Source organism: Acipenser ruthenus, unplaced genomic scaffold (assembly GCF_902713425.1).
Source record: "Acipenser ruthenus unplaced genomic scaffold, fAciRut3.2 maternal haplotype, whole genome shotgun sequence".
Lineage (NCBI taxonomy): Eukaryota > Metazoa > Chordata > Actinopteri > Acipenseriformes > Acipenseridae > Acipenser > Acipenser ruthenus.
This window is the reverse complement of record NW_026708811.1, coordinates 513,727-532,143: the sequence shown is the minus strand read 5'-3', so window position 1 is coordinate 532,143 and position 18,417 is coordinate 513,727. Positions and strand designations below refer to the sequence as shown.

General features: G+C 43.1%; 1 protein-coding gene, 2 non-coding genes and 1 pseudogene across 4 annotated transcripts; 3 read left to right on the top strand and 1 right to left on the bottom strand.

The window, feature by feature from the left end:
- Window positions 1-1,449: 1,449 nt before the first annotated feature.
- On the top strand, window positions 1,450-1,519 carry LOC131736121 (U6 spliceosomal RNA; annotated as a pseudogene).
- Window positions 1,520-7,444: 5,925 nt separating this feature from the next.
- On the bottom strand, window positions 7,445-9,756 carry LOC131736113 (uncharacterized). Of its 2 annotated transcripts, XM_059021824.1 has the most exons (5): window positions 8,590-9,756; window positions 8,219-8,499; window positions 7,984-8,073; window positions 7,849-7,878; window positions 7,445-7,478 (listed from the first exon to the last, which is right to left on the bottom strand). In XM_059021824.1, the coding sequence occupies exons 1-4, from the start codon at window positions 9,159-9,161 to the stop codon at window positions 7,868-7,870; spliced, it is 954 nt and encodes a 317-aa protein (XP_058877807.1). In that variant the 5' UTR covers window positions 9,162-9,756; the 3' UTR covers window positions 7,445-7,478; window positions 7,849-7,867. The 2 variants fall into 2 exon arrangements, with proteins under 2 accessions (XP_058877807.1, XP_058877806.1); XM_059021823.1 differs by lacking the exon at window positions 7,445-7,478 and having other exon boundaries at window positions 7,643-7,878.
- A 4,567-nt stretch (window positions 9,757-14,323) lies between these two features.
- LOC131736164 (U6 spliceosomal RNA) lies at window positions 14,324-14,430 on the top strand. The gene has a single exon (XR_009327967.1). It is a non-coding gene; the product is annotated as a U6 spliceosomal RNA (small nuclear RNA).
- A 3,562-nt stretch (window positions 14,431-17,992) lies between these two features.
- LOC131736163 (U6 spliceosomal RNA) lies at window positions 17,993-18,099 on the top strand. The gene has a single exon (XR_009327966.1). It is a non-coding gene; the product is annotated as a U6 spliceosomal RNA (small nuclear RNA).
- The last annotated feature ends 318 nt before the right edge of the window (window positions 18,100-18,417 follow it).

The window sequence follows — 18,417 nt, the reverse complement described above, 5'->3', positions numbered from 1 at the left end:
TTGTCAAATCCTCTGTTAGACAATGGTATATGGAATTAAAACTGACTCATTAACAAAATGATGAAACAATATGAGGTTAAAAGAAACACATGCCTTTAATTTAGCAAAATATAATGAATTAGAAGATGATGTCACATATTAAGAACATCTCTCATATATAACACATATAAAAATAGTGTTTTGCATGCACATATAAACAGTAGTGTTTTTATATTATATTATAAACCAAGATCCTGGGAACTTTGGTTCACTTAACTTTTCAGATAAAGGAGGGGCTCGGAGGAAAACAAGGAATGAGATCATAGAGTTGGACAAATATGAAGTTGTGAATTCATTCAGTACATGACACCTATTCATTCTGAAAAGTTAGTCCGGATCTTTTGAAAACTATTATTTGTAAAAGGGATAAGAGCTGTCTCACCAGATTAATGATTGGATTTAATTGAGGCGTCCCATGTATTCCAATGGGACGAAAAACCTATATAACTCCTAAGTAATTACAATGGAGTACCACACTCATCCCAGACAGGGTAAGGTGGTCCATCTTCTGCAAACTTTAAATACATAAGTCTGTCAATTTCTTGGGTGCTATATTAGTCATCTGGATATATTGCGGGTCAAGAGCGTAATAAAAATACCCCACAAGGAGTAGTAACATCTCTGTCCTCCTAACGTCTCCCCTGAGATAAGAGTGTATACTGAGCTAAATGGAACAGAGTACGTACAGAAATCTGAACCTACGGATTTTGTGACAGTAAGCAAACTTGTTAAATTTGCATATCTCCCAGCTGTCTCTCTGATGTATAGCTGTGCTCACTTCTTTATTAAACGTGAGTTTAAACTATTATTATTATTATTATTACTATTATTACCTCTGACCGTATAACCTGGCATCCTTCACTCCTGTTCCTGGAAGAATGGCCTCCAGCTGAGGTAGTTTCATCAGTTATTTCTTGTACCTGTTTTTAAACTAGATGACCACTACATCGTGTCTAAAGGTATAATTGCAAGAACTGTGTAGTTCTGTATTCCTAATAATCATTGAGTGTCATTATTAAACCCTAACTCTGACCCTAGCCCCGAGTATTAAGCCCCCTCCTCTGAGGTGTCAGTTGCATTCCGCGCTGTGATACGAAATGGGACCCTGGTCAACCTGCAAGTCTTTTGGTATGCTGGCCAATCCGGAGGGGTCAACGTCATAGGTAACATGTCAGTATTTGCATATCTTTCCCAGCCGGTTTGAAGGTGCAGATGTGCAGACTTCTTTATTCAGCCGCTTTCTGCAAACGTGATATCCTCAGAGTTTGTAACCCTCTGCGTGTTGATTGTGGACAACCATGCATATACGCAGAGCAATTGGACACAATTGGACTATGCTTGACACACCACAAGACCAATCGCTCTTTAGCCACTCGCTGTACATAGAGGCGCGTATCAGGTAAGCACCGTGTGTTCGCTACGGCAGCACATATACTAGAATTGGAACGATACAGAGAAGATTAGCATGGCCCCTGCGCAAAAGACCCGGCCCTATCTTCGAGTCGCGGGCCAGCGCCTCGCGCGGCCCCGCGCGGCCGGCCCGCGGCGCGCGCGGCCGGCCGCCCCGCTGTCCCGGCTGGGGGGGGAGGCCGCCGCCCGCGCCCCCCCGGCGCGCGGGCGCCCCGTCTCGATTGCTTTCCAAGAAAAAAAATAAATTTAAAAAAAAAAAGCAGCAGCAGCAGCATCGACAGTGTCTGCCTTCCTTGCACAAAACAAAACGAAAAAAAAAAATTCCACATGAATCAGTGTGTCACGTGACCCGGTGCGCAAATGCGCTCCTAAGACAAATAATAATAAAAAAAAAAGTATCGGCGCTCCAAATAAGCAAACGTCCAGGTCACATCCGAAGCTTCTCTTTCCTACAGCCCCCCCTGTACTGTTTTTAAATGCATTTACTTTTAATGCAGATTGTGTAATGTTTTGTTTTTATTCTAGTATGTTGTAGTTTATTCTTTTTTTTTTTTATTCCAGTATGTAGTGTTCATGTCTTTGTGAAAGATGCTATATAATATAAAATTGATAGAATAATGTACTATGCATACTACTACTACTACTACTACTACTACTACTAATAATGATGATGATGATGATATATTAATGATGTCAATAGTAAGGAAAACCCCCGGAGAAGATTTTTTTTTAAATCAAATACTATGTATTGCTAATTCCTTTCTATTACAGGCATTTTAAAATGAAATGAAATGAAGCAATACAATGTACTTAAAAATAAGAATGTATTTTATTTATAAATATTAACATGTGTACAAAAAAAAAAATATAAAACCACAGATGAAAAATGCATTAAATCCACACCAGGCAATTACATACAATTTACTACAGGACATTGTTCTGTTACATTGCATGAATGGAAATTAAAGGCATATCTCGTGCAATAGGTATACAACTTTTATTTCAATGTTCAGTGCAGGTGTTTATGAGAAAAGCGTTGTCCAGAGATACCGATACTTTTTAAACAGTGGACCAGGTAGTGCAATATATGAATAACATACTAGAAATATTTAATTACATTGAAAGACAAATTCAACAATACAGCTTTCAACATAGCAAACAAAACAGGTTAAACTGGAACAAAACAGATTATAATATATGCATTGTAGTGTTTACATTAACTTGTGGTTCAATATTGCAATCAGCTTTACACGTAGGGGCTTTGACCAGAGGAAAGTCCAACTTGTGCTGAATGAAATGCTATATAGGTTTGATGGGGTACATTAGAACACAAAACAGAAAAAAGAAACAATGAACCACCATAAAAAATAATTTTAAAAAAAAGAGTGCTTGCCTTTATCTCTCCCGAGTCAAGGCAAGTTGCAGTTGTGAGACAAAAAAATAATTCTTAAAATAATTATGAATAATTTACAATAATTAGAAACTGTAAAAACTGTGAGAAAATAAAAAAGGGGGGGGAGGACTTATTTCTTCTTGGCACGCATTTCAGCCAACCACTGCTCCACAGTTTTGCCCGAGGAAGCAGAGCAGAAGGCAACGTTGCCAAAGCGGCTGTGGCCGAACTCCTTCCGCTTTGGCTGTCCGCACAGAGAACACAAGTTCTCTGCTCTCTTCCGCTCATACTTTCTCTTCCCGGTGTTGGAGCCCCTCTCCTCCTCCTCTGCCCTCTTCTTGTGTCGCCAGCTGGTGGTCCTGGGCACAGGAGGAGCAGCAGCAGCAGCAGCACCAGCAGCAGCACCAGCAGCTGAAGAGGTGGAAGGAGATGAAGTGGGATGTGGTGCAGGGGTGGCCGAGGGGCCCAGGACTGCGGTCTGCGCCGTGGCCCCAGGGTGTTTCCGCTGCTTTGCCTGACCCGCAGTGTTTGGGGGGCATGGAAATACATACGGCTGGTGTCCGTATGTCATGCCCTCCTGTAGCAGCGGGCGCGGCTGCGGTTGAGGCTCTGGGTCCACTGCGCTGGCGCTAGGGGGTGCCACCCCCTGTTGAAGGACAGCGTGCTCCTGCCCCTTCTGCCGTTTGTTGTGCCTAAAACACAGCAAATGCATGACATTGTCAGTTTAACGTTTCAACAAAAACACAGTCACTTGTTTGTGGTAGTTGTGTAGATTACGTGTGTTTTTCTTTCAGCCTTTAACCTCAAACTGTATAGCGATCGAGATGTTGTCATTCTTAAAGGACATCTCAACACTATGCTTTTCGAGGTATAATGTCATCAGTGTCCAGTCAAGAGACGAAACTTACCATTGAGAAAGGGTGTGCTGATTCAACTCGAACAGCTGGAGGGTGGTCTTCTCCATGAGCCTCGGGCTGCCCAGCACCAGCTCTCGGACTTTGGAGTAGTCGCCGAGGATAGCCGCCCACCGGGAAGTCCTCACACCTTTGGACTTGGTGGGGGATGGGTGGAGGCGGCAGAGCTGGATGCAGATGGCCTCGACGAGTCTGCTCGTCTGTGGCCACTGGGCAGGTCCCGAGCCCTGTCCGAGCAGGCACCTGCAACCAAGCAACAGGAGTAAAAGTTTTAGTATCAATGGGTACATGTTTATTTTAGGGTTTTGTGTGTGTGTGTGTGTATGCACATTTTTTTTTTCTTTCTTTATTTTTGTACTACTGTAATGACATTACACATGAACTAACTCACCGTTTCAGGCTGTCCGTGCCCGGGGTGACAGAGGAGGTGGCCTTCGTTGCCTTGAATCGCCCCTGAATCAGCCTGTCCTGGTGACGGGCAGGGTAGGTGAGACGCTGCTTATCTCCCTCGGGGAGGAGACTCCACAGCTGAATCAGCTCATCTACCTTCTGCTCCGTCAGACAGGCCAAGCCACGCAGGCTCACCAGACTGCTGGCCAGGCGCTGGACGTGCTGGTACCCGGGGCCACCATCAGGTCCATATGACTCCTGGAAACAGAGAAATAAAATTGTACTTAGATGTGTATTAGCATAAATTATGGCTTTTGTGTAACAGCATGCAAAAAACAAATATGTTTAACATCTATGAATTAGTCTCACCTCAGGATCTCTCACAGGTGAACCAGCAGGAGTGAGAGCCCGAGGAGACGCCTGAGGAGATGTCCGGGGAGATGCCCGAGGAGACGCCCGGGGAGACGGCCGAGGAGACGTCCGGGGAGACGGCCGAGGAGACGTCCGGGGAGACGGCCGAGGAGACGCCCGGGGAGACGGCCGAGGAGACGTCCGGGGAGACGGCCGAGGAGACGTCCGGGGAGACGGCCGAGGAGACGCCTGGCGCTGGCGTTTCCGGGGCAACAAAGGCCACGAAACGTCGACCGGAACGACTGAGACTTGGGGCGCGGATGGCACTGCCAGCGGGTGAACGAGGCCAGTGATGGTGGGGTCCTCGACCTCATCGTCCACGTCATCCTCAAACCCCTCATCCTCAACGTCCAGATCCTCATCTGCAGACTCGTCCGGGTCCAAGTCGACGGCCTGCAGCACGCTGCCTGTCTGCGAGTACAGGTACTCAACTCCGATGAGCTCACCTGGAAAGAAAAAAAAAAAAAAAAGTGTAAGCAGCTTTATTGTTTTCGTAGTCACAGTTACAAGCAGTTGACAAGTAAACGCTGGTACATACCTGTATACTCGCCAGGCTTGGTGAAATCCTCAACCAGACTGCAGCCAAGAAGTTTCTGGCTCAATCCGTTGAGGGCGTGCTGCAGGGAGCCACTGTAGCTGTGGAGGATCTGTCTTGGTCCCTCCACTGCAGCTGCGGCGCGGTCCTCATTCCACCTCACCAGCCCCTCCAGCAGGTACGCCTGAAAGTGCATGGCACTTGCACTGGTACCTGAAAAACACAAGAGAAACGCCCACTGTAATACTGAGAACTCACAAAATGACGGAAATTTGCTCTCACGACACAGCTTCCCAAAACATACAGTACGCGTCAATATTGGTTATTTACCTGGGATGAAGCGGTTGAGGTGGAGATGGAAAGACTCCAAGGAAGTCGACCCGCGTGCACAGCGGTAGACCGGCAGCGTCACGCCTCCCTTCTTGAGCTGTCCGATCTTGGTGTACAGCTGTACACCTGGGGGGTCCTGGATGCAGTGGAGGTGACGTCTCTGCACCAGCCAGATGGCCTGGATGCGGTCGTGGTCCAGCAGCGGGATGCCCATCGTGTCCAGACCCTTCTCGCCGTCGAAGGTCTCAATCAGCTCCTCCAAGAGCCGTGCCGTCTCCTCCGCTCCCCGAGTCCGGCGGCGACAGTGGAGAGCCAGCTCCTTCTTGGAGATGCGGCGCGAGACCTCGGCGTCCGTCAGGCCGAACACCCGCCGCTTCCCCTCGAGCTCCGACCGCTTGGCCTCCATCAGCAGGGCAACGTCCTCCTCGGCCCACTTAAAGATGGAGGCAGACAGCCGCCCCATGAAGGTGCCGTACAGCTGGTGGCTCTCCGTGGTGCAGCCTGCTGCGAACCGGCGCATCAGGTGCCACACGTCAAGCCGGACGACCAGCTGGTCCCACTCCGGGAACATGGCAGCAGCCTTCGACACCCCGCCGAGGGAGCAGCAGTCGCGGTCCACGTAGAGGAGCTTAGGGGGAGCCTCGCCGGCTTTCTGGTACCGCTGCATCAGCCCGCTAGCCATGGGGAGCAGGCCCTCACCCTCGTGCGAGGTCAGCACGGACATGAGGACCTGCCCAAACTCGTTCCCCACGTTGGTGGACCAGGCAGCCGTGCCGGCAGCAGCACCCGCGAGCTTCTTTGTCACCTGAAAACGCATACAAAATCAACAGAATTTAGATTTTTTTTTTATTTTATTTTTTTTTAAAAAACAATAATTTGGTGTGCAAATGTTCTGTATAAATATGCTGGGGTTAACAAATCGTTTTTACCTTCTTGGTCGAGTCAATTTTCAGGATGGACCCGAACGTGGAGGTGACCCTGGCCTTGACCTCTTCAAGCCGTGAGAGGACGTCGTAGCTGTACACTCTCAGCAGCCATCGGGGTCTGGGCACCGGCAGCATGGGAGGGGGTGCGATGATGTTGGGCTGCACGATGCCCTGGGCCAGGAAGGGCTCGAACTCGGCGAGGTACTGCAGGGACCGCTGCATCCAGGCCTCGCTGTGCTGTTCGCACAGCGTATTGTACAGCTGGGTGGCACTGTTTCCCAGAGTGCGCACCCGCATCAGCCTCAGCACCCTCATGTCGCAAGACAGCCTGCAAGACACGGTTATTAAATGTGCATCATTTAACAGAAGTAACTAAATGTTTTCTTTTTTTTTTTTTTATTTATTTTTTTTTTCATTAAAAAAAAAACCCTTTACACTTACCGGTACGTGAGAATCGCTGGGAAGAGGCTCCGATGAGCTGGATCCAGCTGATTCAACACATGACCGGACCAGCCAGCCACCTTCTTCTTGCACTGACGGCACTCCAGGTACTCCGTGGCCATGTCGTACCAACCGTCAATGCTCAAGACCCTCCGGACGGTCTTGTACAGCCCGGCGCCAGTCAGCTTGTGGCCGAGGCACTCGGGCTGGGTGCACGTCAGCTTGAATGCCCACATGCGGTAGGGCATCCAGAGAAACAGAGGACGGCAGAAGAAGGTGCCTGGCGATGCTGGAGGCTGATTGTGGATCAGCCGGGGCTGGGGAGGGAACCACCACAGACGCAGGTCCGAGGTCAGCTCCAGCTTCCCAATCCTGTTCCTGATGAACAGTGCCCTGGCGATCCACTCGTGCTGCTCCTTGGGCAGCGACTGCTTCCATGCTTCAGGAAGAAGCACCTGCAGGAAAAATAAAAACAAACATATATGCACATTATAACTGCACACATTTACAATGCAATATAGGGCACAAAGTTTGCGTTTACTTTTTCACACTTAGTTTGTGTAAGAGAAGAAAAAAAAAACGACATCTCACCTCAGCACTCTGTGCTGGTTGCGTTTGCGAAGGCTGCTTTGCCGGTTCAGCCGTCGGTTGGGATCGCTGTTGGACATGAGGGAACTGTACAGGACCGGCTTGTAGAGCGCACACACACACACACACACACACACACACACACACACACACACACACATAGATTTGACATGTTACTAATGATATACATGCACTATACACTCTAAAATGATCGAAGCAAGCAAGCAAGCAAGCAAGCAAGCATGCTGTAGTGATTTGCATTAAAATCTACTGTGCCACAAACTACAACACCACTAAAAACATGCAAGCAATCCACGAGTGCGTAATGTGAGAAAGGATGGAGGGGCAATCCGAGGTGGGAGAGGAGTCATTCGCATTGTGCAGGGCAGTCAGCCAGGAGAGTGAAAAAGGGCAGAGAGTGATGCGATTTTAATGTACAGTGAAGACACAGGGTCTGTCACCAAGACCTACCTTACCACGTTCAAGGAACTCAGTCGTTAGCTAATAAACACAGCAACACAAAACAGTCATAAAATCATCTAAAAAATGAGAGTCTCAATACTGTACAATATGTGATTCTGACATTAAAATTGAGTATATACTTACTGGGAGGGGCTACGTCGCAGATGGCAACCAGCTCCGTATCTGTGACCTCCTCCCAGAAGGCAGGCGAAGCTGGCTGGCGCTTGGACACCCCTGGAAAAGTAGAAAAAAATAAATAATAATAATAATAATAATAATAATAATAATAATAATAATAATAATAATAATAATAATAATAATAATAAGCCATGTACATGATGAATGAGGAAATAATAGTGAAATTAAGTACAACACCTACCTTGAGCTGAAGGTGCACGAGGCACGACCTTCGGCGTCCTCGGACGCAAATGGAGGCTGCTCGCCAGTGGCGACCGCGCAGGGGTCGGGGACGGCTGCGAGGTCCCAGGCCGAGGGGAAGCAGGCCGAGAGGGCGCAAGTTGCGTGGGGACAGCCTGCGAAGACCCAGCCTGTGACGACGCTGGGGACCGGGACTCCTGGTCTCGCCGCAGGATGTATTTCTGCAACGCCTCCATCTGCGTTCCGGTTCGGGGTGTTTGACGCCGGAGCCATTTGACGTAGCTGCGAGACATCATACACAAAGTGTTAGATTTGTGTCTGAATTTTTGGTTACATAACAAAAAATAAGATTAATACTTGTGCAATACAAACCCGCTCTTCTCCTTGTCCGTAACCTCATACAGATCCCTCCAGGTGAGGTCCTTGTGCACCCCAAAGGCCACAAGGCGCAGGTCCTCCTGACCGGGCTGGGATGAGTGCAGCCGGGCTACGTCCTGTGCTCTCCGGTCCCTGACAGCCGAGGCAACATCAGGGAAAGCACAGGCGTAGCTGGTCAGGGCGTCCTTGTTCGCCATGTAGGGTGACATGGAGCTGTCACCCTCCCGCTCCCTCTGGTGGCTGGTCACCAGGGACACAGCGTAGCCCATGTCGTTTGCCAGGAGCCACTGGAAGGTTTGACCCCGGTACTTACCAAACTGCACGGTACTCTGGCTGAGGACCAGCATGCTGTTCCCGGGGTCACCTCCCTGCGACACAACATGGGCCACGGCATCGCTCCGGACCTCTTCCGGTGCCTTTGCCACAAAGCGCACAGTGGCCGCCTTAATGGCAGCGGAGACACTGGCAGCTTCGGGCGTGTGCTGGAGGAGCAGGTCCTTGGACCCTGGCACCCTTCGAAAGGATGGGGTTGCTTCCATTGTTGATAGCTGGAATACAACATACATGTTACTACTTATTACTCTGAAGAACAAAGTTGATTAAGCTCATCTAGATATTTTCTGACATATGCATTCATTCTTTATAAATTACAATTTATTCAATGCAAGTACAGTTTGGAAAATAAATAAAGGGGGTGATGAATGTAGTAGTATTTCAGCTTTTAGGAATGTCAGTGTGTGGGAATAAAAAACAACTTAGTGTATACATCATTAATAATAATGATGGCTGTAAACAGACACACACACACACACACACACACACACACATTAGCTACAATTCCTTTTACACCGAGATAGGCTTAGAGACGAGGCACTTATCTTTACCGTTGACTGTTAGATTTAAATTTGAAAGTACATTGGCCGCTGCGTGGCAGGGAATGACAGTAGTTAATATTATCATACCCTTGAGCAGTGTGAGTTTCACTTGGGATACCTGGATAGATACATACAACAATACACATAGCCCAATACACACTTTAATACTAGCACAACAAAAGCTATACATTAATGAATGATGAATATTTTAATAGACACAATAATAGTATGCATAACTAAACACACTAAGCCAAATACACACACTCATAACACTGAGTGTATGCAGCATTAATAATAATAATAATAATAATAATAATAATAATAATAATAAACACATGCAGTAGAATTAATTTTACATGGAGATATAAAGAGATAGCACTTTACCTTTCAAATAGTTAACAATCACTCTGTGAAGGCAAGAACAAATAAGTAGTTAATATTATAAAACGTTGCAATAGATCAAAAGCAAAAACTTACAAATACTAAACACTTGATCTCCACGAAATAGTATGCATAGCTAAATATGCAAAGCCCAATACACACGGTAATACTAGTACAACAAAAGCAATACACTGAATGATAAACGCTTGATCTCGACGAAATGCTAATAGCGCATAGCTAAACACAAAGCCGAATACTCGTGTTTTGCTGATGTTGTTGTTTACTTTTTAAAATATTAACAATAATAATAATAATAATAATACAAGCTGTCATGGAAAAAATATGAATAAAATACTAAAAACAAACGCACAAAAGTCTACAGACCAGCGAAAACAATACAGCGTTGTCATTCGGCGAAAAAAACCACACGACTAAATTAAAAGATTATACGGTCGACATACGTGGTGACAGTTTTAAAAAAAAATAGAAAAACAGCATTTAAATATGAATAAAAGACTCCAAACTAACCTCTCTCCGTTTGCAGGCAGCTGAGAATTAGTTGGGTTTTTTTTAAACGCCGCCCTTCCAAAGTTGGAACAGGCTCCGCGCGATTCGATTGGCCGCCCAATTCCAACAGCCCGTTCCCATTGGCCCAATGTTGGAACAGCCCGTTTCTATTGGCCAAATGTTGAAAAAGGCCGTTTCTATTGGCCGAATGTTGGAACGGCCCGCTCCGATTGGCCGAAAGTCGGAACGGGCCGCTCCGATTGGCCGCCAAAGTCGGCGCACTCCGGCTCCCTCCGCTCCGATTGGCCCAGAATGTTGGAACGCTCTGTTCCAACATTGCCCCGAAGATCGCGAGTCGGAGGGCGCAAGGATGACACGCAAATTCGTGAAGCGTTCCACATTTTTGGTCTTTTTTTGTCGTTGGGAATAGTACTGTACCTGCCTTGGAATAACTCCCCTGGTAGAACCCGAAACATTGAAGCTGAACCGGAACCCCAATCCTAACCCAAGCCCAAAACCAAACCCAAACCCTAATTTGATTAGAGGAGCACCCTCAAAATGGAGCGAGGTAACCAGTGGTGTACCACAGGGATCAGTATTAGGACCTTTGCTATTCCTAATCTACATTAATGATTCAGATTCTGGTATAGTAATGTCACAGGTGACGGTGAACTAGTTATTCCATGTAGTAAAACATTGGACTCCTTTGCATGGAGGATCTCAGTAAGCTACAGTGCACGGTTCATCAACTGATTCAGATTCATTTATGTTAAGTTTGCTACTGATGATGTGGAAAAGAACAGTAATTGAGTGCCCAAAAATATGAATCACAGTGAGTTTTGACCTCCTTTAGAATTCTGGATGGAGCGCATACCTTGCAAAATGACCCGGTGTGAACAAAAGGAAATATATCGAAGTAATATGTACAGCTAAACGTGTCCAAGTATCTTATAGGAATGAAGTCAGACCATGGAAATCCACACCTGTGCTGGAGAAACATTGGATCAAGGGACTTCTTGTGGAAACAACTAGAGCGAAACCTGGTACAGAAGCTGAATCCTGCTGGGAACGTATGGATATGCTGGACATGTCCTAGGCGATTTCACATATGGAATGTACTTTGACATAAAAATGAAGTGTTAGAGGTTTTTTGAAGGAAGGATAAAGAGGGAGTATCCGTGTACCGCCAGTAGGTGGCTCTCTTGCTCCATGAAATAGGTCAGTCTACACATGTTTTTAATTAAGTACTTAGTAATCTGGGAATAAAAAAGCACCATTCCGGCTAAAAGTGAACGTTAATCACACCTACAAACAAGATAAGAAAGAGATTCTTTACCACAAATAAATGAACATTAAAACTGAACAGCCAAGGTCTTAAGAAAAAACCTGTCTCAGCTGGATTTTGTATGAACAAAGAACAGGGTCAAGCCTAGTTCAGTCATTATAAAAAATATAAGAGTTGAATGCAGTTATACTGGCCTGTATTTGGATTTAAATCTTAGAGGGATTCACCAAAGAAATAAAGTGATATTATAAATTCTAGCAGCAACTGTTAAACTGAAGTAAATTAATTAAGTTTATCTTGAAATGCCACATTCATAGTTAAAAAGGTTCAGTGATAATTTACACTGTTTATAGTTTATAATGGTCAAAGACTAGTAATTAGACACAAAGGTATTGTAAATTAATAAAATAAATGATTAAAACCTTTTTTTAGACAGCATGGTATTTGAAACTAAAACTAATTATTTGATTTCATAAGATTAATAGTATGTTTTAAGTATTTGCTATAATAAGAAAACATTATTTAAACTGACAAGTATTATTGCTTGTTCATGACTTTACTGTATTAATAAGAAGATTAAAAGCTGGAAGCAGTATTTGATTTAATTAAAAGGGAAAGTGGTACAGTTTATTTCTCCTTCTATTGAACAACAAGACCTCTAGACATTATGATGTCCATTGAATTATAGAATTTGAAGGGTGTTGTGTTATGTTTTTGTGTTAAGTTTGTAATAATATACTATAATGTACCTTGTTGTTAATCCACTATACTATTGTCTAATGATGGTAGATGGAGTCCTTATAATGTGGTTCTTTGAAACTGCTCTATTGCTAAAAGGGGCCTCTCTCCTTATCCCGATGAACAGGCTGTAGAGAAAGGAGGGGGTCTTATTGCATTCTACGCTAGCAAAGCTGCAAGTCTTGTAGATTTGGAATTTAGGGTTTATGGAATTAGTGGTTTAGCACAGATAAGAATATATCTTGAAATAATATGCAAAAACGATGGCTTAACAGACATTGATAGGTCATAGATCTAAAAAAGTGTTTGCACAGACTTTGGCCTTGAAAAAACAAGAGACTCTGGAAAACTGCTTGGAATAGCATATTTAGAAGTCAGATACAGGTCAGAGCCTGGTTAGTGCATCTTTTAAGGGATAAATAATTCTAATGAAAACTATTACCACTTAAACTTAGTGAAACTAATTGACTTAAATACTGCACGAGACAATCTTTTGTCAAATCCTCTGTTAGACAATGGTATATGGAATTAAAACTGACTCATTAACAAAATGATGAAACAATATGAGGTTAAAAGAAACACATGCCTTTAATTTAGCAAAATATAATGAATTAGAAGATGATGTCACATATTAAGAACATCTCTCATATATAACACATATAAAAATAGTGTTTTGCATGCACATATAAACAGTAGTGTTTTTATATTATATTATAAACCAAGATCCTGGGAACTTTGGTTCACTTAACTTTTCAGATAAAGGAGGGGCTCGGAGGAAAACAAGGAATGAGATCATAGAGTTGGACAAATATGAAGTTGTGAATTCATTCAGTACATGACACCTATTCATTCTGAAAAGTTAGTCCGGATCTTTTGAAAACTATTATTTGTAAAAGGGATAAGAGCTGTCTCACCAGATTAATGATTGGATTTAATTGAGGCGTCCCATGTATTCCAATGGGACGAAAAACCTATATAACTCCTAAGTAATTACAATGGAGTACCACACTCATCCCAGACAGGGTAAGGTGGTCCATCTTCTGCAAACTTTAAATACATAAGTCTGTCAATTTCTTGGGTGCTATATTAGTCATCTGGATATATTGCGGGTCAAGAGCGTAATAAAAATACCCCACAAGGAGTAGTAACATCTCTGTCCTCCTAACGTCTCCCCTGAGATAAGAGTGTATACTGAGCTAAATGGAACAGAGTACGTACAGAAATCTGAACCTACGGATTTTGTGACAGTAAGCAAACTTGTTAAATTTGCATATCTCCCAGCTGTCTCTCTGATGTATAGCTGTGCTCACTTCTTTATTAAACGTGAGTTTAAACTATTATTATTATTATTATTACTATTATTACCTCTGACCGTATAACCTGGCATCCTTCACTCCTGTTCCTGGAAGAATGGCCTCCAGCTGAGGTAGTTTCATCAGTTATTTCTTGTACCTGTTTTTAAACTAGATGACCACTACATCGTGTCTAAAGGTATAATTGCAAGAACTGTGTAGTTCTGTATTCCTAATAATCATTGAGTGTCATTATTAAACCCTAACTCTGACCCTAGCCCCGAGTATTAAGCCCCCTCCTCTGAGGTGTCAGTTGCATTCCGCGCTGTGATACGAAACGGGACCCTGGTCAACCTGCAAGTCTTTTGGTATGCTGGCCAATCCGGAGGGGTCAACGTCATAGGTAACATGTCAGTATTTGCATATCTTTCCCAGCCGGTTTGAAGGTGCAGATGTGCAGACTTCTTTATTCAGCCGCTTTCTGCAAACGTGATATCCTCAGAGTTTGTAACCCTCTGCGTGTTGATTGTGGACAACCATGCATATACGCAGAGCAATTGGACACAATTGGACTATGCTTGACACACCACAAGACCAATCGCTCTTTAGCCACTCGCTGTACATAGAGGCGCGTATCAGGTAAGCACCATGTGTTCGCTACGGCAGCACATATACTAAAATTGGAACGATACAGAGAAGATTAGCATGGCCCCTGCGCAAGGATGACACGCAAATTCGTGAAGCGTTCCACATTTTTGGTCTTTTTTTGTCGTTGGGAATAGTACTGTACCTGCCTTGGAATAACTCCCCTGGTAGAACCCGAAACATTGAAGCTGAACCGGAACCCCAATCCTAACCCAAGCCCAAAACCAAACCCAAACCCTAATTTGATTAGAGGAGCACCCTCAAAATGGAGCGAGGTAACCAGTGGTGTACCACAGGGATCAGTATTAGGACCTTTGCTATTCCTAATCTACATTAATGATTCAGATTCTGGTATAGTAATGTCACAGGTGACGGTGAACTAGTTATTCCATGTAGTAAAACATTGGACTCCTTTGCATGGAGGATCTCAGTAAGCTACAGTGCACGGTTCATCAACTGATTCAGATTCATTTATGTTAAGTTTGCTACTGATGATGTGGAAAAGAACAGTAATTGAGTGCCCAAAAATATGAATCACAGTGAGTTTTGACCTCCTTTAGAATTCTGGATGGAGCGCATACCTTGCAAAATGACCCGGTGTGAACAAAAGGAAATATATCGAAGTAATATGTACAGCTAAACGTGTCCAAGTATCTTATAGGAATGAAGTCAGACCATGGAAATCCACACCTGTGCTGGAGAAACATTGGATCAAGGGACTTCTTGTGGAAACAACTAGAGCGAAACCTGGTACAGAAGCTGAATCCTGCTGGGAACGTATGGATATGCTGGACATGTCCTAGGCGATTTCACATATGGAATGTACTTTGACATAAAAATGAAGTGTTAGAGGTTTTTTGAAGGAAGGATAAAGAGGGAGTATCCGTGTACCGCCAGTAGGTGGCTCTCTTGCTCCATGAAATAGGTCAGTCTACACATGTTTTTAATTAAGTACTTAGTAATCTGGGAATAAAAAAGCACCATTCCGGCTAAAAGTGAACGTTAATCACACCTACAAACAAGATAAGAAAGAGATTCTTTACCACAAATAAATGAACATTAAAACTGAACAGCCAAGGTCTTAAGAAAAAACCTGTCTCAGCTGGATTTTGTATGAACAAAGAACAGGGTCAAGCCTAGTTCAGTCATTATAAAAAATATAAGAGTTGAATGCAGTTATACTGGCCTGTATTTGGATTTAAATCTTAGAGGGATTCACCAAAGAAATAAAGTGATATTATAAATTCTAGCAGCAACTGTTAAACTGAAGTAAATTAATTAAGTTTATCTTGAAATGCCACATTCATAGTTAAAAAGGTTCAGTGATAATTTACACTGTTTATAGTTTATAATGGTCAAAGACTAGTAATTAGACACAAAGGTATTGTAAATTAATAAAATAAATGATTAAAACCTTTTTTTAGACAGCATGGTATTTGAAACTAAAACTAATTATTTGATTTCATAAGATTAATAGTATGTTTTAAGTATTTGCTATAATAAGAAAACATATTATTTAAACTGACAAGTATTATTGCTTGTTCATGACTTTACTGTATTAATAAGAAGATTAAAAGCTGGAAGCAGTATTTGATTTAATTAAAAGGGAAAGTGGTACAGTTTATTTCTCCTTCTATTGAACAACAAGACCTCTAGACATTATGATGTCCATTGAATTATAGAATTTTAAGGGTGTTGTGTTATGTTTTTGTGTTAAGTTTGTAATAATATACTATAATGTACCTTGTTGTTAATCCACTATACTATTGTCTAATGATGGTAGATGGAGTCCTTATAATGTGGTTCTTTGAAACTGCTCTATTGCTAAAAGGGGCCTCTCTCCTTATCCCGATGAACAGGCTGTAGAGAAAGGAGGGGGTCTTATTGCATTCTACGCTAGCAAAGCTGCAAGTCTTGTAGATTTGGAATTTAGGGTTTATGGAATTAGTGGTTTAGCACAGATAAGAATATATCTTGAAATAATATGCAAAAACGATGGCTTAACAGACATTGATAGGTCATAGATCTAAAAAAGTGTTTGCACAGACTTTGGCCTTGAAAAAACAAGAGACTCTGGAAAACTGCTTGGAATAGCATATTTAGAAGTCAGATACAGGTCAGAGCCTGGTTAGTGCATCTTTTAAGGGATAAATAATTCTAATGAAAACTATTACCACTTAAACTTAGTGAAACTAATTGACTTAAATACTGCACGAGACAATCTTTTGTCAAATCCTCTGTTAGACAATGGTATATGGAATTAAAACTGACTCATTAACAAAATGATGAAACAATATGAGGTTAAAAGAAACACATGCCTTTAATTTAGCAAAATATAATGAATTAGAAGATGATGTCACATATTAAGAACATCTCTCATATATAACACATATAAAAATAGTGTTTTGCATGCACATATAAACAGTAGTGTTTTTATATTATATTATAAACCAAGATCCTGGGAACTTTGGTTCACTTAACTTTTCAGATAAAGGAGGGGCTCGGAGGAAAACAAGGAATGAGATCATAGAGTTGGACAAATATGAAGTTGTGAATTCATTCAGTACATGACACCTATTCATTCTGAAAAGTTAGTCCGGATCTTTTGAAAACTATTATTTGTAAAAGGGATAAGAGCTGTCTCACCAGATTAATGATTGGATTTAATTGAGGCGTCCCATGTATTCCAATGGGACGAAAAACCTATATAACTCCTAAGTAATTACAATGGAGTACCACACTCATCCCAGACAGGGTAAGGTGGTCCATCTTCTGCAAACTTTAAATACATAAGTCTGTCAATTTCTTGGGTGCTATATTAGTCATCTGGATATATTGCGGGTCAAGAGCGTAATAAAAATACCCCACAAGGAGTAGTAACATCTCTGTCCTCCTAACGTCTCCCCTGAGATAAGAGTGTATACTGAGCTAAATGGAACAGAGTACGTACAGAAATCTGAACCTACGGATTTTGTGACAGTAAGCAAACTTGTTAAATTTGCATATCTCCCAGCTGTCTCTCTGATGTATAGCTGTGCTCACTTCTTTATTAAACGTGAGTTTAAACTATTATTATTATTATTATTACTATTATTACCTCTGACCGTATAACCTGGCATCCTTCACTCCTGTTCCTGGAAGAATGGCCTCCAGCTGAGGTAGTTTCATCAGTTATTTCTTGTACCTGTTTTTAAACTAGATGACCACTACATCGTGTCTAAAGGTATAATTGCAAGAACTGTGTAGTTCTGTATTCCTAATAATCATTGAGTGTCATTATTAAACCCTAACTCTGACCCTAGCCCCGAGTATTAAGCCCCCTCCTCTGAGGTGTCAGTTGCATTCCGCGCTGTGATACGAAACGGGACCCTGGTCAACCTGCAAGTCTTTTGGTATGCTGGCCAATCCGGAGGGGTCAACGTCATAGGTAACATGTCAGTATTTGCATATCTTTCCCAGCCGGTTTGAAGGTGCAGATGTGCAGACTTCTTTATTCAGCCGCTTTCTGCAAACGTGATATCCTCAGAGTTTGTAACCCTCTGCGTGTTGATTGTGGACAACCATGCATATACGCAGAGCAATTGGACACAATTGGACTATGCTTGACACACCACAAGACCAATCGCTCTTTAGCCACTCGCTGTACATAGAGGCGCGTATCAGGTAAGCACCATGTGTTCGCTACGGCAGCACATATACTAAAATTGGAACGATACAGAGAAGATTAGCATGGCCCCTGCGCAAGGATGACACGCAAATTCGTGAAGCGTTCCACATTTTTGGTCTTTTTTTGTCGTTGGGAATAGTACTGTACCTGCCTTGGAATAACTCCCCTGGTAGAACCCGAAACATTGAAGCTGAACCGGAACCCCAATCCTAACCCAAGCCCAAAACCAAACCCAAACCCTAATTTGATTAGAGGAGCACCCTCAAAATGGAGCGAGGTAACCAGTGGTGTACCACAGGGATCAGTATTAGGACCTTTGCTATTCCTAATCTACATTAATGATTCAGATTCTGGTATAGTAATGTCACAGGTGACGGTGAACTAGTTATTCCATGTAGTAAAACATTGGACTCCTTTGCATGGAGGATCTCA

Bases quoted from the DNA above. Each gene is read 5' to 3' on its own strand.
- LOC131736113 (XM_059021824.1), bottom strand. From the start codon at position 9,161: ATGTATGTTGTATTCCAGCTATCAACAATGGAAGCAACCCCATCCTTT. The intron at 8,500-8,589 runs GTTTGTATTGCA...GATGTCTCGCAG, and splicing joins ACGGACAAGGAGAAGAGCGG to CTACGTCAAATGGCTCCGGC. The intron at 8,074-8,218 runs GTAGGTGTTGTA...CTACTTTTCCAG, and splicing joins TCGTGCACCTTCAGCTCAAG to GGGTGTCCAAGCGCCAGCCA.